This window comes from Musca vetustissima, unplaced genomic scaffold, assembly GCF_032173495.1.
Source record: "Musca vetustissima isolate MV318-11 ecotype Yass unplaced genomic scaffold, APGP_CSIRO_Mvet_v1 utg14379, whole genome shotgun sequence".
Classification (NCBI taxonomy): Eukaryota; Metazoa; Arthropoda; class Insecta; order Diptera; family Muscidae; genus Musca; species Musca vetustissima.
In genome coordinates, this window is record NW_026875551.1 from 61045 (window position 1) to 82921 (window position 21877).

The 21877-nt window shown below is 28.0% G+C and overlaps 1 protein-coding gene across 2 annotated transcripts in view; it reads left to right on the top strand.

Moving 5' to 3' along the window:
* Positions 1 to 6397, top strand: part of LOC133338042 (transmembrane protein 47) — a 30287-nt gene extending 23890 nt beyond the window's left edge. For both annotated transcript variants that reach the window (XM_061546226.1, XM_061546227.1), the window contains exons 3-6: positions 4690 to 4876; positions 5063 to 5212; positions 5970 to 6032; positions 6107 to 6397. In XM_061546226.1, coding sequence (XP_061402210.1) covers positions 4690 to 4876; positions 5063 to 5212; positions 5970 to 6032; positions 6107 to 6267 — 561 coding nt within the window. In that variant the 3' untranslated portion in view covers positions 6268 to 6397. The remainder of the gene's footprint in view (positions 1 to 4689; positions 4877 to 5062; positions 5213 to 5969; positions 6033 to 6106) is intronic.
* Positions 6398 to 21877: the final 15480 nt, after the last annotated feature.

Here is a 21877-nt window from a genome sequence, read left to right on the forward strand (position 1 = left end):
TAAAATAAATAAAATTGATCGGTCTTTTTTGCGTCGTCACTATCGCAGACCATCTTCATTAAAAAAAAACCAAAGTTTTGTTGATTCATTTATGGCGTATCAGCTTCACAGCGATCAAACGTACATGTTTGACGTGTGTGGGGCGCTTAAGTGTGGCCGCAATATGATGTGCACCACCATGGACATGTTTACTTGTTGAAGTCTCAACAACGACTAAACAAATGAGCGTAAGAATCCGTGTGAGTTGAGCTGACCGCTAGAGTGCAAGGGCGGGCCTACCTACAAATAATTTATTTATTTTTATTTCGATTTATATTTGAAAAACCTCTCTTCGATTTTGTTTGTGAGATATTTTGTTAGGAAACACAAATCGAACTTTCTTATGATGCCTACTTTTTCTCCTTTCCCCCCTTATTTCCGCGCGGAATTTTCTTCACGATTGGGGAAAAAGGGAGAATAAAGAAATTCCGGAATTATTTTTGACGATTGCACTATAGGTCAAACAGACCATTTTACTGGCCAAATGTCGAATTTCACACATTGTCGAGTAAGGAACACTTCAAAACAAATAAAAATTAATTTTGTTTTTACATAATCACTTATACCATTATATGGCAAGCTGTCAAACGTGAATTATTAAAATATCATAAAAAATTTATTCATTGATATGTTACTTGTTAAGATTTAAAGTGGAAATAAAATATAAGTATAACTATAAGTAAAGAATTAATAAGAAAGTATTCGATATTTTTCATCATAAAATGTACCTATAATTATGTATATGTGTAAAAATAGTATTAAAATAAGCATAACTTTAGATTGATCGCAGAAATTTTTAAACTTTGAGGTTATGAAAGCATTAAATCCGTGGGCAACGTCTGGCAATTGAAATAAAAATTGATATTTGTTTATTGAACCCTCCTTAATCTAAATAACCTAATGTGGTTTTGTGGATTTGTGCGGATTTTTTAATTATTACCATTTTTATATGTTAAACCATTTACCGAAATACGAATTAATATGAATCTGAAATAACTGGAGTAGAGGTAATTCTTATATTTCGCCTCAAATTTATTTTAATTTCATTATTATGTCAGTTTTCATTAGATTTAAACATATTTCGAAGTTAATGTTATGAAACAGGTAATTTAATATTGATGGAATATTCTTGGCTGTCCATAAGGTACAAATTCATTCGACGCAGATAATCGAAAATTGTGTACTTCCTTTAGGAGTTCTTCTCTTGGAGAGATGCTGCTGAATCTAGGCATAAAATGTATAAGACCGACAAGTTACATCACGCTCTAAAAGCTGCCTAATGAATAACATATTAGATATATTTACTAGAGCCTTGGATACATTAGATCCTTTAACATCATCAATTAGCTCAATCAAAGGCATGTAGCAGCGAAAATGTTAAAGCTTGAAATGACTGAAATGTTTAAATGTCAAAATTCTATTGAAGAATTGGAATCTTTAAAACTAAATTCGACGGTGAAGACAGATGACGTGATGAGAGCGTTGAGTTCAATGAAGACGGACTACAACGTATATAAATATTCTTAATGACTTAGATTTAGAAAATGAAGCGGACTTCATTTAAATAGTGTATGTAATCACAGACGTAGCAAAGTGGAGGGGTGCCCTTGGTGTTCGACACCGCCCGAATTATGTGTATTTGTATTAACTTTTTTTATATTATATTTATATTAATTTTACTTATTCACAATAATAAAAATATATACAAATAAAATGTTATCAAATATATGAATTAAACTATTTTTGTCCCCAAAGGGTTAATACATTAATGACTTAAATGGTTAATTTCTAAAAACATTGTTCCTTTATTCTTTTAGAAGGTTAAGAAAGCTATTCTGGTTGAAATACAATTATTTTTTCCATTTTATGACTTTTGACCACAAAAATTGCCGCTTTGACCTATAGTGGATTGGGCTGATTTTCGTCCAATTTTATGTAGATGGTGCACCAAAGTCCCAATATAACATTCAATTTACACGAAATTTGGCATAACGTTGTGAATGAAGTCTAGAGTGATATGTTTCGTGAAAATCTGTTTAGATTTAGACATAGCTCCCATATATATTTTCGTCCGATTTTAGGTAAATAGTGTACCAAAGTCACTTTATATCCTTCGTAAATTAAATTTATTACATAAAAATTCGAATTTCTAAAGTTGTCTCCATAGTTCAACACTACACTTCAACAGTAATCTTAATTTGAAATATCCGGATTCAACCAAATCCAAATTGTTTCACATTTGGAAGTTTTCATGCTCATAAGTAAACATATCTAAAACTACATCAATCCTACAGTTTAACAACAATCTTAATTCCACCAAAGTCCAAATTGTACCAAATTTAGTACTTTTGTACTCATAAGTACGAATTTCCAAATGTACATCAATCCCGCTTTCAAATATTGATCTTAAGTCCAAATTTAAGAATTCCAGCTCTGCCTGTTCATTAAAAACCAAATTGTACCAGATTTGGTACCATTCTGTAATTTTTGGTACCCACATTCCAAACCTATCTCAATATTTCAAGTAGCAATCGTAACTCCAATTTTAAGAACTCCAGATCTGTCTACTCACCAAAATGTACCAGATTTCGTAACATTCTGTATCCATATTCCAAATCTATATCAATCATACACTCCCACATTAACCTACGTTACAACTTTTAGGATTCGAGTTCTACTCGTTAACCAAAGTCCAAATTGTACCAAATTTTGAGCTTTTCGTACCCATAAGCACGGATTTTTTAAACTACCTCAGTCATGCACTTCATAATAACTTTAAGTCCACATTTAGGGATTCCAGTTCTATCCGTCCACCAACATTCAAATTGTACCAAATTTAGTACCATTATTACATTTCGCAGACGTAAGTACGAGTTTCCAAAACGTCTTTAATTCCACACTCCCACAGTAATTTTAATCATAAATCTCATGATCCCAGACCTATCCGTTCATATAGATCCAAATTGTACCATATTTAGTATCATTTAGTACTTTTCATTTCTCGTATTCATAATAATTTTCATTCCAAATTTAAATTTTTCCATCTATTAGTACCATTTAGCACACATAATGACGAAATTTCCAAACTACCGGCACATCTCAATCTTGTACTCCAACTGTAATTTTAATTCAAAATTTCACACAAAAACAATTTGTAAATTATTTGGTACTATTTACCCAATCTACTTCAATCCTACACTCTAGCAGTAATTTTAATTGCAAAATTCTAAAGTCCAACTCTATCCGTTCACACATAATCAAGATGTACAAAATATAGTTACATTTAGTACACATAAGCACTATGCTTCCATATCTTAATTCCATACTTCAACAGCAACCATTATTCCAAATTTTAGGTTTCCAGCTCTCTCCGTTCACCCAAATCCAAATTGTACCAAATCTAGTGTCGTTTAGTACTTTTTCGTACACATAAATACAAATTTACAAAGATGTCTCTATAGCTTAATCTTCAACAGTAATCTGAATTCCAAATTTTATGTTTTCATCTCTATCCGTATAATAAATAAATGCAAATAGTACCAAATTTAGTACCATTTTTTACTTTTTATGCACATAAGTACGAGTTTCTTAAACATACGAACCGGCATTCCATATAAAATTTCTATATTCTAGCTATATATGTTCAGCATATATAAAATTAGAACTAAATTTAGTAAAGTTTAGTACTTTACGAATTTCCAAAAATCCTTTTGTACAGCTTTCTAACTTACCATCAGTGACCCTCATTCCAAATTTCAGAATTCTAGCTCTTCACGTTCGCCTAATACAGAGGGTACTATATTTGGCACATTTTAGTACTTTTCGTACCCTTCTAGTTCGAATTTCCAAAAACCCAGCATTATCTCACGCCTACACACCAACAACAAACCACACTCAAAATTTCAAGCTTCTGGCTTCAGCCGTTTCGTTTGGGCGATGATCTGTCAGTCAGTCACTCACTCACTTAACACTAAGCTTTTATATATATAAATTTAAAATAAAATTGAAATGTTTTGAATTGTTTTACAGTCCTGAATATATTTAAATAAAAATGTTCTTTAAAAAATCCACACCTCACTACATTTTATTGGCTTTAAAAAAATTACCTGTTGTTCATACATTTTCATAAATAAGGAATAAAAGTTATGAATACTAATTAGGCAGTGTTCATTTTTATCTTTGACAAATAAACGATAACCATTGAATTCCGATACGTATCTAGCTAATCATTGTTTGGTGACATTTGTTCAATTATTAAAAAAATATTTACAATAATTATTATACGAATGCCAACGCCAGAAATGGCGGGCGGGCAGCCATTACAATTAATGTACGTCTCATTACATTTGTCCATTTTTAGGAGTTAGAGTGAGTGGTGTGCGGTGACGAAGAACAATAACACACCATAAATTTGTAAATTATGTAGATTTATTGTTTTCGAACAAAATTGTATATTAAAAAATAAATAAATAGCTATTTTTTCTGTGTGTGTGTGTCTAATAAACAAATTTCTTCTTCATTTCATGTCTCCACCTGACCTGGCCGCAACATTATTCTTTTACACAATTGAATCTCTCAATCGAATAACAATAAAATATGCCCACCGAATGGACGAACGAATGAACGAACGTACGAACCACCTACTAACAGGTCATTGCATTTATTTGTGGCGTTATTGTTATACTATTAATGATTATGGCATTGGCATCCACCGATTGGCTAATGGCTGAAGGCTGGCGTCAAGGTCTATTTGTCCATTGCATCGAAGAGGATGTATTGCCACCACTTCCATTTAATATAATTGATCCTCCAGGCTGTTATCCCAGTCGTGATGTTTGTAAGTACATATTTCTATTTTCATGTTCATGTTCGTGTTGTTGTTTTTTTTGCCATTTATTATTTGATGATGACACGTGTATCCATCCACATTTATTCGACCACAATTAATTAATTTCATTTTCAATTTATTTATTTTGTTTTTCATATTTCTTTTTTTTTTTCTTTTCACGAAAATTTATTACAGTTTATATTAAAGCAACAGCTGTACTATGTGTTATAACGCTAATAACGGATGTTATTGCAACAATATTAACCGGACTTGGTTTAAAAACTCAAAATCACACATTAAAATATAAATTTTATAGAATTGCGGTATTAGTAATGCTATTATCATGTAAGTATGAATTGTTCTTTAAAAAAAATCCACACCTGATGAGCCTGAAACCCTTAAAAAAGTATTCTATAAGAAATTCAAGCTTTATGAGTCTGAAGCTTGTGACCCAGAATCTCGTGAAAAATATTCGTTAAGAAATCTAAGCTTTATGACCCAGAATCTCGTGAAAAATATGCTCTGAAAAGTCCATGCCTTATGAGACTGATAGACCTTGAAAATGTTTTTTAAGAAATCCTCGCCTTATGAAAGCCTAGAGCAATGATAGGCCTTTCAAAATCACCCTTTAAGAATCCACTGTAGAGCAATGATAGGATTTTCCAAATTACTCTTTAAAGACCCATGTCTAGAGCAATGATAGGCCTTTCAAAATTACATCTTTAAAGACCCACGCCTAGAGCAATGATAGGCATTTCAAAATTACTCTTTAAAAATTCACGCCTAGAGCAATGATATGCCCTCTCAAAATTACTCTTTAAAACCCCACGCATAGGTTTGCTATTTAAAAATCCACGCCTAAGGCAGACATGGTCCATGAAAAATATTCTTTAAAACCCCACGCATAGGTTTGCTATTTAAAAATCCACGCCTAAGGCAGACATGGTCCATGAAAAATATTCTTTAAAAAATCCACGCCTAAGGCAGATATGGTCCTTGAAAAATATTCTTTAAGAAAACTCACGCCCGGGATTGCGTATATTCTTTACAGCTTAAATCTTCTTACATTTCCTGTTACTAATTTTCTTTCTATATTTTGCAGTATTAGCTGTATTATCGGCCTTAATAATTTATCCCGTATGTTTTGCTGGAGAACTGAATCTGGGTAATTATTATTATATATATTTATTTTGTTATATTATTAATTGCCTTCTTTCGTATCCTTTTTTATTTTTACAGCGAATCGACCAATTTGGGAATTTGGCTGGGCCTATGGCGTTGGCTGGGGTGCTGCCATTTTCCTATTTGGAGCCGTCGTACTATTACTGTGCGACAAAGAATCCGAGGAGATTTACTATAAGGAAAGAAAAATTGTACATGAAAACCAAATGCGCGCCTAGGCCAGGCCGCACGACCTGCCTGACGTCGTTCTTTAGACATATAAGTATACTTTTTGAATTGAAAACGAAACAAATATTTTTATTAACAATTATAAATATTATAATTATGATTACTATTATTATTTTATTATGATTTATATGATTTTGAATCTATTAGGTTTTTCTTCTATCTATCTCTCTGTTCTTCTTTCTTTTGTATTTTTTATAAATATGTATATTCTTTTGTTAAAAAGAAACAACAAATCGAGGAAACAAACAAACCTTCTTCCATTTATACCAAAAACAAAATATTTCCCACACACACATCTCCAGAATCCCAATCCACTCATTATTCCTTCACACACACACACCAAAAAAGAAAAAAATTGTCATCCTCGCAGCATAAAAAATGATATAACCACCATCAGACAGACATAGCGACCGACAGTCAAACAACAAACATATGCAATTAGTTTTTTTCTACATGTTTTTCATTCATTCATAACAACACCAACAAAAAAGGACAACAACAATTTACACTCATATTTATATATTACATTATTGTATTCAAACAAAAATTATTTAAAACAAAAAATCAAGGATGATGATGAAGAAGAAGTAGCAAAACAAAAACAAAGAAAATCACATTAACTACGCATAAATTTCAAAACCCAAAAAACCATTGGAAACAAATGCAAGAACAACATAAACACAAACAAAACAAATATATATATATCAAGAACTACAACAACAACAAAGAACATCATAAGCATTATTAGAATTGCATATATATATATATATATACATTACATATATAAACATCATATATATATTTAACTACATCATAGAATGAAAAAAAACATAAAACAAAACATATATATGTGTTAGTCATACAATCATATATATATAAAACAGCTATATCATCGTATATATATAAAAATCATTTGCACATTTGTTTTTTTTTAGTTTGGAATTTGTTTTATTTTTTATACATTATATGTTACATTTATTATTTAATTCATTAATATATATAAATATTATAAAAACAACAACAAGAAGACTTTTATATAATATTTATATATAACATACATCACCATAATAATAATGTGACATCTACCGGATCGATATCGGTATCAACAATAATTCCTTTTCAGTTTTTTATAGCGAACGATCAGCGAACGTTCTAGCCTTTGCTTGAAAAATATTAATAAAAACATCCACGCCCAAGGCAGAAAAATATTCTTAAAAAAAGCCAAGCCTTGTGCAGAGATAGTCTCTAAAAAATATTCTTTAAAAAATCCATGACTAAGGCAGAGTTGGTACCTGAAAAATATTCTTTAAAAAGCCAAGCCTAAGGTCAGTTCCTGAAAAATAGCCTAAGAGTGAGAGTTTTTCATATTCTTTAAAAAATCCACGCCTAAGGCAGAAATGTTCCTGAAAAATATTCTTTAAAAAATCCAGGCCTAAGGCAGAGATGGTCCTTGCATACAGGACATTCGTAGACGCAAACTCCTCTTAGTAGCATAGTCCAATTCAGAAGAACGCTACACGGATTTATTGTCGGATGGAAGATAGAGGAATCTCATAAACTCAGTTTTCAACCCTATTAATCAAGGAGAAATTATTTTCACAAATACTTATTTTCACAGTTGATAAACTTGACTCCATTATAAACAGTGATCAGACTAAACCATTAGCTCAGTTAATCGACCTTGTTCTAGAGATGACCATCAATCAACAGCCAATGACTTTGGCAGATGCATATGTAGGGATTTGCAGTTAGCTACGAGGGAAAACGTAACGAGTAACTGAGACTTCGGTTTAGCATTTGAGAGCTCCTGAGGAATTTTCCTATTTGGATGACTTCTTGCCTCTCCGCAGCACCCAAATTTGGTACATTTTTGGATTGGCCGTATTTTTCCTAAGTGGTCATCATATATCTACAACAGAGGGTAATACCCTCAGTTGTACCCTGATGAAAGGTGACTTGACGTATCAAAGATATCGAACGAATTTGTTCGTGTACGAGTTGTGGGAATTACATTGATATTAATTTCTCTTTTTAATTTTGTGAGGCTTCCTTGAAATGGGAATTCGAATTCCAAAGCCTGGTAGAGGCATTAATTTGAATTTTCTTTCCTTCTTCAATTGCTGTGTGCCTCATATGATAAATTGCTAATCGGTTTTCCTTGTGGCTCCTATGTACCATGATTAAAAAAAAAACAAGAAACAAACTATTGGGCACGTGATGGCCAATTATCTTGGAGTAGAATATGTTTTATCTTCTTATAAATTTTCGTGTGCGAGGATGGGAGGTTACATTTTTTACACTAAAGCCTTGAGGCTTGAATGACATTTTTAATTCTGCCATATCATGTTTTCCCCCCAGGAACAATGGAAGGCTATCCTCTGTTGCATAAATCTAGTAAGACATCGGACAAATTTATGACAATAGAGATACGTTGATATGGACTCAACTTCTAGTGGACTTTGTTTTACTATTACATCTATAAAATTCCGACAATTTTGGATTGTAAAATCCACACATATAAAATAAAAAGTTTGTGGTGGTGTATGTTATTACAAAATTTTCAACTTACCCTCTCCCGCTCACACAAGCCTTTCATAAGAAGATTTATTTATTTATTTATTTTTTGTTGAAAATCCTTTAAGCATTGTTTTTGATTTTATTTACCACATGTTTCACTGATTTTTAACACCCTTTTTCAAAAATACAGAACAATAAAACAAATTAATAAAAGTAAAATCGAAAAAAAAAGTAAAATAAAACAAACCTTTTTGGCTATCGTGTTGTCGTACAACAATGTAGTAGTATGTGTGTGTGTCTGTGCATGTGTAATTGTAAACGTATTAGAAAACTTTTGCTCTACTTTTTCTCCGAAGAAAAAATCTCCACAAAAATACCATTATATATAACACTTATTGTCCATATATACTACATATATCTACTTATAAATGTACTACTGATTGATATTAATCCAAAAAAACTCAATATTTTTTCTCTCCAAACTCCATTTCCAACCTCTTTATAATACAAAAAAAAAAGAAAAATCACCACCACTAAATGTTTATGTTTTGATTTTTATTATTGTTTAAAACCAAACATTCAAAGTATATAATAATCATTGTAAAATCATAAATATATATACGAGATGAAAGAATGAAACAAAAGAAGGAAACCATCATATATACATATATATATAGACAACAACAACAACATCAAAAATCAATATAGTAATTCATTCTCATAGCCATGAAAAAAAACATGTAGTAGATCACCATCCAATAATAATCGAATGTTATAATGATGTTCATATTTTAGATCATTGTATTGCATTTTGTTTTAATTTTTATATATTTTTTAATACATCTACACAACACCAACACATACAGGAATAAACCACCAACCATTGAAACTATCACCCACCCACCACTCTTTCCTTTTTATTAGAGATTTATTATTTTATCTTTCTTCTCTTGATTTTCTTTCTTTTTTTATTAATGAATTTTAATTAATATTTTAAAAGATTTATTAAATTTAAGTTATCCCTGAAGGATATCTAATTTTGAAATCAAAATTTTCACTGAAAATATTTAAATCTTTTAAAATATTAGTTAACAATTTTTTAATACATCCTTAATAGTATTTGTTTTTCTTTTGTAGGATTCATCATGATCCCTAAACAAATTCCATCACACCATTCTCATTCATTTACATTAAAAGTGTCTACTTGGACATGACGGAACTAGTTATGAGCTAGAGAAATTTTTCAATTTATATTCACTTAATCATGAGACATATTCTAGACCTCAATTACTACCAATTGGCATATTTTTAATGTAGAAAAATTTGAATATAGTCGAAGGTCTCTTCGACAAGGTGGATATTGAATAGATAATAGCTCTTCGGCTGCTATCTTGCAGAAGATTCATAGACAGGAAGCCAATATTTTTTTTTCAACTTAATTCGATTTTTTAATGGGGATTGGATACTTCAATAGAAATATATATTTTTTTCTATTTATATTTAAATCTATTCTCATAACTAGTAACAGCATTCATTCATTTATTTCATTGAACACCAATGAGTGTGGAAAAGCAAATAATATATATTTATTTATATATGTTACAAATATGTATTTATTACAATTATCATTTGTTCTTATATTATTTAAATTCTATAATATTTATGTATGTAGAAATTTTTGTTTCGTTTTTACTTCAAAATGCTAGTTTTTCGAAATGTCGAATATAACTTCTTGTTCTCTCTATCTCTTTACAAATATCTCTATTTAATTTCTTTTATGCTAACTTGTTTTTACACTTAATTTATTATATTATATTACAATTTATTAAACAAAAAACGGCAAATCAATGCACTTTTTTAAGATGTAATTTTATCGATCCATAATTTTCTTCTTTTTTGTTAACACATTTAAACAAAACACAAATTTATTTTTATATTAATGTTTAAAAACTAAAGGCGTTTAATTTAGAGTAAAAAAAGGTTTCAAGTATAACATTTACTTTTTATTTAAGTTTTTTTATGTTTTTTTATATTTTTTATATTTTTTTAACTTTTTTATAAATATTTTTTGTAAAATTCTTTAAAAAACAAACAACACACACAACTTATACGAAATACCTTTGCAAAAGGGCAGCTAATTGTAATGAAAACACACAAACTTTTTCTTTTGGCATCTATCTAAATATAAAAAAGTTACTATTATTTTTATTTTGTTTCATTTTTTATTTTTAAATAAAAAACATATCATTATATAACAAAGAGCTGAAAGAAAACAAAAAAAATGTATTCTAATGTAAATTATTTATACACTGTTTATTATATATGTATGTTTATTTTTGAATATATATTTTTTCTCTTGTTATTTACAAAATTGTATTCAAATAGGAATATCTTTATTTTAAAATCTATCCCCAAAATGATTGCAGAAAAAAACTAATATTTTAATGCAGCTATAAAAAATGATTAAAATTATTAAATATTTAAAAAGAAGCTACAAAAAAACGTTGACAATTAATCCAAAATTCGATCTACAATGCCCTATATATGATATGCTGTTTCTCTGTTGCCAGAGGCTGGGTATTTGATTTTATCGAAAATTGGAAAAGAATGGTTTCCGGGGTAAAAAAGAAATGATCTTTAAAACAAACATTCATTCATTCATTCTCTGAAAAAAGGAGGGTTGAGGGTAAAGAGGAGAAAAGTAAAATTGAAATATTTCATTTCATTTAAAGTAATCTCTCCCAATTAAATCTTCGCTGTGTCTTATGACCGGTATTTTTAATTCATTTAAATATTTCAAAAATATATTTGACCCACTCTCCTTCCTTTATGATATAATTTGCACATCGTGCAAACTACGTTGTAAATTATTTACAAATTTAAAAGACCAGGAAATTTTTAATTAAATTTAATATTTAAAACTTTTTGACCCCACTCCCTCTCTCTCACTTTCTGGCGATTTAAAAACTTTTTTAAACAATTTAAAAAAAAAAAATTACAAAAATATATATTCTACTTTGTTTTTCATGTTTATTCGTCCTATATAGAATGTACAACAACTATTATTAATAACTATTATTATTTTTAAAAATTTGTTTTGTTCATAAATAATTAATTAATAAACATAAATCGTTTTTATTTAATACAATATTTGTTTGATTTGTTTCTTTTCTTTATGTTTTTATAATTGATTTTTGTTAAATTTCTAATTCAAAGTCCAATATGTCGCAGCTAACAAATAGCTAATTTATTTCTAGGGATCTTGACAGATTCTTATTTCCCTTGCCATTGACTCAGGGTTTTCAGATAACCAATAATTAACAACCAATTATTAGATCTGATACACCCATGATGATCGATTTCGTCCGCTTTTCATTACTGTGGTTTTGAGTCATGAGTTACGGGTAACTCGATGCGCGGGGTTCTGGTTCTTCACCAGCAATTTTAGAGATTTTTCTAGCATCAATGGAGGCGGAGGAATAAACCATCTCTCACGGAATTTCATAGACCAATATGATTCTCCAAAGGGTGTCTAATTTATTACCAGCTTCTGTTAGAAACTCGTCAGTTCCTTATTTTCCACAGTTAATGGCCATGACTCCATCGAGTAGGTAGGTCTATGATCGGCTTCGTCTGAAAGAAAGGTTTTCTCTATATCGACTGACAACCAGTGATTATCAATGATACGCCCATCGTGATCGACTTTTCATTATGATGTACCATTCTATGCTCGATACCTCATCGGTATCAAAGTGGACGAGATTCTTCAGATGACTATCGATTGACAACTAGTGATCATCAACGATAAAAGTATCGGGATCAGCTTAGTAATAATAGACACGTCTTGGTTATCCCTATATAATTCTTATTGTTGAAGATGGGTTAAATAATAATTATATTATAATTCAGAATATTATGAGGACTTCTAAATATTCTTTCAGTTGTCATTAATTATTTTTTATATTTTTCTTTGAAAATTTTCAGATAGATGCCACCACACACGACAAGCGTTTTTTCATTTCATTTTAATATTTATTTTATTTGTTTTTTTTTTTAACATAGCAAAAACAAAAATTAACATCTACTAATGACAACTCAATGCAATTTGTGTTCCAAGCAATTCAAGTTTTCCAGTCTTTTTTTGGACAGAAATGTCCAAAAAGAAAAAACACTTATCACACTATATCAACTTAGTTTTTATTCTCTAATGACAGCAAAGAACTCATACCGTCTCAAACAAATAAACTAATCAGATCTCATATATTTATATTTTAGGAAATATATACATATTTTTAAAATTCTATATTTTTTTATTTAATATATCCATTTTTATTTAAAAAAATCAAATGCAAACAACAGTCGACATTTTTGAATAGATTTTCAATAAAAAATTTCGAAATAATCCATAATAAGTTTTAAATGTGGATGAATTAATCAGACCTGATTTTACAGGATAAAAGTTCCGTTCCAGAACCTAAAAGAATCTACTAATTTTACTAGTTTTGCAACTTTTTACTCGAAAACCGTTCCTGAACCCACAAAAGTGGTAAAACATTGAATCAAATTTAAAGCATTTCATAGGCTTGGTTACGGGTTTCATGGGGAACATGCATTCTTATTATACAACACGGTGTTATACAGACCTATCACGCCCCAGCTTGTTTCTAGTGACATTGAATGTATGAAGTATACTAGAGCATAGTATGGCCCCTGAAAATACAAGTGTTACAGATCATACTCTTATACGCAATAGAATGCGACCACGACACCGGAACGATGTAATTATGGGTAACGGTTAAGTCGCTTTCGCACCAGGCACCCCTGATTATTTGATATCAGCCCTACGAAGGCAGTTCGGAAAGTTCTTAGCCTAGCACAAAGAGCGCGCTATAAACAAAAAAAAAAGTGTTTTTGAAACTTTCATCTGTGTTATGAACACGTTTTAAATTTTGTTTCGATCTGGTAACTCCTTCATATAGAAACAGGTGTTCAAAAAAGACGCATCCTCAATTTTTTACAATGGGAAAATTAGAAATGCGTGCTTTCATTGTAAAAAAATTGCGTTGTGTCTTTTTTGAACTTCGATGTGCTCTCGTAATGTGTCGATGTGATAAACAATTTGCTATAGAAAATGTAATTGATAACACGATCGTCAAAAAATATAATCGATAACAATATTTTCTATAGAAAATATTATCGATGCGATTTTTGCTATAGAAATTATTATAGATTATAAAATTTTCTATATAAAATATTACGGAAACAAAAATTTTCTATAGAAATTATTTCTAATAACAAAATTTTCTATAGAAAATGTGTCGACGACAAAATTTTCTACAGAAAATATTATCGATAACAAAATTTTCTATAGAAAATATTGTCATCGATAATATTTCCTATAGAAAATGTTGTCATTGATATTATCTTTTATCGAAATCGATAATATTTTCTATAGACAATTCAATTTTTTTTCGATTTTATTATTTTCAATAACAAAATTGTCTATAGAAAATATTATCGATATCAAAATGTGCTACAGAAAATATTATCGATAACACAATTTTCTAAAGAAAATGTTATCGATGACAAAATTATCTATAGAAAATATTATCGATATCAAAATGTGCTACAGAAAAAATCGATAACACAATTATCTATCCGTAACAACATATTTTATAGAAAATATCGATAACACAATTTTCTATAGAAAATATTATCGATAACAAAAGTTTGTATAGAAAATATTATCGATAACAAAATTTTCTATGGAAAATAATATTTTCTATACGAAATATTATTGATGACAAAATTGTCTATAGATAATATTATCGATAATAAAATTTTGTATTGAAAATCTTTGCAATATCAAAATTTTCTATAGAAAATATTATCGATAAATACATGTGCTACAGAATATATAATATTGTCGATAAATAAATATACTAAAAATTTTCTATAGAAAATAATATTTTCTATAGAAAATAAATAAATGTACTACTGAAAATATATTCGATAAATGTACTACACAATATATAATCGATAACACAAATTTATATTGAATGTATTATCGATAACACAAATTTATATTGAAAATATTATCGATAATACACATTTATTTTGAAAAAAACAAAATATTGGATAGAAACTATTATCAATAACAAAATTTATCTAAAGAAAATATTATCGATAACAATTGTGCTATAGAAAATATTGTCGATAACAGAATTATCTATAGACAATATTATCGATAACAACATTTTCTATAGAAAATATTTTCGATAACCAAAGTTTCTACAGATAAAGTTATCGATAACAAAATTTTCTATGACAAATATTATCGATAACAAAATTTATCTAAAGAAAATAAAATTTGTTCTATAAAAATATGAATATGAAAGAAACACTTTCTATAGAAAATATCGCTAACATCATTTTCTACAGAAATTATTTTCGATAATAAAATTGTCTAAAGAAAAAGTTATTTGGTCTGTTTACTTTTTATTTCAGTATCATAATCATGGTAATCGTATTAAAAAATAATAGATTCTTGCAGTATGGGATCAGACCAATCGCTAACAAAATCTTTTTATATGAAATTATCGATCGCTTTAATATTTTTTTATAGAGTTTTACATCTTCCTTTCAGTTTATCGGACCATCCTTATATAAGGTATGGTCCTTTGATATCCTGGTTCTAAAATTGTTTGCATTTGATGCTACTAAAAACATGTTTTTTTTCATAAATTATTTTTTAATCATTTCATTATACGTTAATTATATAACACTATAAACAGCAACAACAAAAAAGAAACATGTGAATAATATATAATCAATTTTATGCAATTTTATACATTAGAACGACAAACAAGAACAGTAACAAGATGAAAAAAAAACAAAACAACAAGAAAAAATATAAACAAATCTTTATTTTTCTTTGTTTTTTTTCTTAAATATATTTTTTATAACATTTGTGTTTTCAATAAATTTCTATATATAATTTGTTGTATATATACTAGGTTTTTCTTGTCTTGCTATTATTTTCATTTTCGTTTAAAATAACAACAAAAACAAGAAATTTAACGAACAATAACATAACAAGAAGAATAAGAACAACAGCAACAATGGATATTTTATGTTTTAACAAAAAAGGTTATATTTATATGTGAACAAATAACAACAACAAAATCGTAGGCAGGAATCGTGCGGTGGTAAAACAGCAAAAAAACAAAACAAAAACCAAAAAACAAACAAAACTATAATTATTTAATAATAATGATAATATATAATAATTCTAATTAGTTGTAAGACAAAAAAACAAAACACAAATGAACTATAAATATTAGTAATAAAAACAAACAATTAATTATAAACAAAAAACTTAAAATTAATATTAAAAAAAATAACAATTATATTATAATTATAATATTACTGAATTACTGATTATGATTACTGATAAATTTATACATACAGATATATACATATAAATAAAAACTAAAACGTAAAAAATTAAAAAAAAAAAACCAGAACTACAAACAATAAGTAACACAAGCAAATTATTATTAATTAGGTTTAAAAATTTGAAACAAATAAAAATTTACGGAAACGAAACCCCTGAAAAAATAATTTTATTTAAAAATATGAATTAAAATACGAATTAAATTACAAGCAACCAAAAAAGGATCAATTCAAACTCAAAACGGAAACAAAATTCTATTAATTTTGAGAAAATAAAATTTTAAAAAATATTTTATTTGGATTTTTTATAAATCGGAAAAATTATTAATATAATTAAATGTTATTTGTGTATTATATAGTTTTCATTAAAATTACAAATTAAGAAATATATATTTAAAATTATTTTTCAACACAAATATATATATATATATATATATAATTTATTGATTTATGTTTTATATTTTATAAAAAATGATTAATTTTGAAAATTTGAAATTTTGATTTGAATTTTTTGTAAATGTAGAATTACTTTTAAATAACTCAACAAACAAAACAGGATCAATTCAAACTCCTTGAGCAACCGAATTGGATCTAATTTGTATTGAATCTTCTTAGCCCCCATATAATGTTATTCCTCATTATTCGGTATGTTGGGCATGTTTTTCAAACGATTTGCATGTAATTTGGTATTATGGGTTCTCATATTATCGATAACAACATTTTCGATAGAAGATAATGTCAATAACAACATTTTCTATATGAAATATTATCGATGACAAAATTTTCTGTAGAAAATATTATCGATGACAAAATTTTCTATAAATAATATTATCGATGACAAATTTTTCTATAAAAAATTTTTTTCAATAACAAAATTTTCTATAGAAAATGTTGTTGTTATCGATAAATGTTGTTATTGATATTATCTTTTATTGAAAATGTTGTTATCGATAATATGTTCTATAGGCAATTTTATTTTTTTATTTTTATTTTATTATTTTCGATAACAAAATCATCTATAGAAAATATCGATATCAAAATGTGCTACGGAAAATATTATCGATAACACAATTTTCTATCGGTAACAACATATTTTATGGAAAATATCGATAACAAAATTGTTATTATGGTATTATGGATTGTCATCGGATAGGAAATCTTCCTACCGAAACTGATCAGTATTGAGCCAAATTTCAGGGTAGCCCTCTATATAAGGGTACCCCCAATATTCGATATTATGGAGATTTTGCGAACGTTTTTCAACCGAATTAGATGTAATTTGTTATTATGGATTATTCTTACCAAAAAAATATTGGCCCAAGTTTCAGGATAGACCCCATATAAGGGTACTCCCATTATTCGGAATTTTAAAGATTTGCGGCAACCTTTTTTAACGAAATTACGATAATAATCAAATTATTTCGCAAAATTTTATTAACTTTTATAAGTAAAATAATTTAAAAATATTTCATGGATTATAATTATATATTTTTCATTGGGTAGAAAAACAAAAATGAAAAAGTTTTAGCCCCCATATAAAAAAATATTTTGGAGATTTTGGGCACATTTTTCAACCGAATTGGCTGTAAGTTGGTATTATAGATTGTCATTGGGTTGAAAATCTTACTACCAAAAAAGATCAATATTGAGCCAAGTTTCATGGTAGCCCCCCATATAAGGGTACCCCCAATATTCGGTATTTTGGAGATTTTGCAAACGTTTTTCAACCGAATTGGATGTAATTATATATTTTGGATTCTCATCGGATTGGAAATCTTCCTACCAAAAATGATCCGTATTGGCCCTAGTTTCAGGGTAGGCCTCATATAAGGGTACCCTCAATATTCGATATTTCGGATATTTTGAGCAATATTTTTGATTACCATTAGAAGGGAAATCGTCCTACCAAAAATTATCAATATCATCCAAAGTTTCGGGATAGCCCTTATATAATCGTGGCCCTATTATTCTGGATGTAATTTGGTATTATGAATTCGCATTAGTTAAGAGATCTTCTCACTATAAATTATAAATATCGGTACATTATTTGGTATTCTAAATTATTTCGAAAATTTTTTTAACTTTTAAAAGTAAATTAATTTATATTTCAATTTTTTATAAACAAAAAAATTTTCAGATAAAAAATATTAAAAAAAAATCAGGAAAAAATATTTTTTCGGTATTTTAAAGATTTGTAGCAAATTTTTCCAACGATTTAGCGATAATAATCAAATTATCACTGAAAATTGTATTCACTTTTAAAAGTAAATTAATTAATATTTCATTTTTTTAAAAACAAAAAATTTTCAGATAAAAAATATTTAAAAAAAATCGAAAAACAATTTTTTTTGATTTTTTTTTTTTTTTGAAGGTTTTTTTTTTTAAATGTATTTTATGCCACAAAAATTATGAGTAAAAAAAATCAATGTATGTAATTGTGACATAAATATGTTTGCTGGGATATACATTGTTTTAACATTTTTAAATGGATTTATTTAGCAATTCGTATATCCCACATCGTATAATTGAAGGGCATAGAAATTGAAACGGACTTGAAGTCTTTAATTTTTTCTAATATTTCAAAATTTTTGTATTAATATCCAATGAGTTTCTAAATTGTTTAATAAAAAATCAATTATTTTAAGATTGAAAAAATAATTATAATATAATATCTCTCCCTTCCCCAACAAAAAATATGAAAAGAAAATTTTTAAAATATAAATATTAAAAAAAACAATGAGAAAAAATATCAATTGCTAGTGATTTATAAATACATAACAATATATACATATTATCTTATATAATAAAAACAACAACAAATATTTAATAATAACAATTATTTGGAACAACAAATTATTACAATTACGAAACTGACAAAAACAAAATTATATTTACAAAAAAAAAAAACAAAACTTATAGTGAAAAACAAAAGTTTTAATTACAAAACAAAATTATTACAACAAAAATATGGACTTAATAATTTATATTAAAAATACAAAAACAAAAAACATTATAATTATCATTATTTGTCAATTCATTTCCGAAATAAAAAAATCTTCTCTGAATGCATTTATTATCAAGTGAAACACAAAAAAAAACCACAACAACAAACTAATAAAAAACTATTATTTTATTTATTTTCAAAATGTATTTTATGAACCATTTATGATAACAATGGATGATGAGATAATAATTAAACTGTAATATCATAAGTTTATTATTTAAAAAAAGGAACAAAAAAGAAAAGACATAAATAATTAAAACCCCCCTTCCCCCAACCAACCAAACAAAAAATAGTAAAATTGTTTCAAAGAAAAAAAAAAATAACAAATATATATAGGAAACTCACACATTAACTATATACATACATACCATACCAAAAAATAAAACATCAATAATATTTTATGTCGTCCCATGGAACAAAATTTGAAAAACAGTATAATAAAGATAACAAAACAGCAACAACAACAAAAACAAACAACTGAAAGAAAATACATTTTAAATAAAAAAACTCAATAATCAAAAAAAGAAGTTAGTTTTATTTACTAAAAAATCTTAGTACATGGACAAGGTAAGTAAAAGCTCAGAGATAAGAACCAGTAAGGATCATTACATCGGAGGTAAAGACCATTCAAGACCACTATCTCGGTGATAAGGGCCAGTAAGAACGTTTATTTCGAAGATAACGGCCAGTCAGGACTATTATATCTAAGATAAGTACATGTTATGATTGTTATCTTGGAGATAAGGGTCAGTCAGGATCATTATCTTGGAGATAAGGGCCAGTCAGGACCATTATCTTGGAGATAAGGGCCAGTCAGGACCATTATCTCGTATATAAAGGTCAGTCAGTCCCATTATCTTGAAGGTAAGGGCCAGCTGGGACCATTATTTCCGAGATAAGGGCCAGCTGGGTCCATTATCTCCGATATAATGGCCAGTCAGGACCATTATCTCCGAGATAAGGCCAGTCAGGACCATTATCTCCGAGATAAGGGCTACTCAGGACCGTTATCTCCGAGATAAGGCCAGTCAGAACCATTATCTCCGAGATAAGGGCTAGTCACTATCATTACCTCGGAGATAAGGGCACATTTCATCATGGAGCTTTCTTTTTATTATAACGGTTTCCCAGGATCATTTAATTTTCCACATGACCGGTCATCAGGTCCATTGAATAATTTAGTGAACAATATTTGAATACTACTACCATATTTTTCATTTCGAAATAAAAAGAATTTTCAGTTTTTTTTTAATAATGAAATACTTTATTATTTTTTGTTTTTTTTCTGTGTTGTTTTTTTGTTTATGTTCGTTATTTAAATAATATATAATTTCAAATTATATATATAATTAGGCATGGATAAATATATATACACTATAAACTAAATACATATAAGAGAGTAATTGTATGTTTTTCATATTATTTTTTTGTTTCTTTGTCGAGACATGAATTTAAAGCTAAAAATCCAGATTGGGGTTTGTGTTTGTTATTCTTCTTCTTGTTGTTGTGTTGTTGCGGTTAACATAAATCACTTGCACAAATGAGAACAAATATATGTATTTATATGTAAGGTATATTAAATTATTAAAATGGAACATGATGGTAATGGATGGATGGAATTATGGTTGATCGATAATGAAATGAATGTTAATATAAATTTGTTTATTAATGTTGTATTTTATATTATTGATAATAATAGTAATAAAAATGAATTTATAAATTTTGAGATAGCATTTGTTTGGTTTCCATTTCGCATTAAGTTAATTTATTTATTAGTTGGTTTCTTGTTTTCCATGTTTATTTTTTTTCTATATAGAACAAAGACAGTCTTTTTTTTATTTTTCATAATAGTAATGTTATTTTCATATAATTTGTTGTTTTTTTAGTTTGTTGAGATTAATTTGTGTCTTTTGTTTAAATTTTTTTCGCTCGCTTCAATCGTTTTGTTTTTTATAAGAGTATCAATTTGTATATTTGTTTTAGTGCTTTATTTTAATAGACTAAACAGAAAAATACGTTTTTGTTCTATAACAATTCTAGGTTATGTTTTATGTTTTGTTTTGGCCACCAATGAGAACGACGGCTTACGAATAATGATTTTTGTTATCCAAATGTATATTAGTTTTTCAAATGTATACAAAAACATATTTTTGGGGACATAATGAATTTTATATACAGTTGGTTCTATTGAGAGGAGTTGGTTCCATTAGTTTGAGGTTGAGAAAATATAGATAACATAATAAAATAACAAAAATAAGTACCCAACGTAGAACACCTTCAGTCAAGACCATTATCTCGGAGATAAGGTCCAGTCAGGATCATTATTTTAATAATAATGGCCAGTCAGGACCATTATTTCGGAGATAAAGACCAGTCATTATAATGATAAGGAGATAAGGATAATAAAGACCATTATCTCGAAGATAAAGGTCGGTAAGAACCATTATCTCGAAGATAAAGGCCGGTAAGAACCATTATCTCGAAGATAAGGGCCGGTAAGGACTATTATCTCGGAGATAAGGGCCGATAAGGACCATTATCTCGGAAATAAGGGGCCGGTAAGGACCATTATCTCGGCGATAGGGACCGGTAAGGACTATTATCTCGGAGACAATACCCAGTCA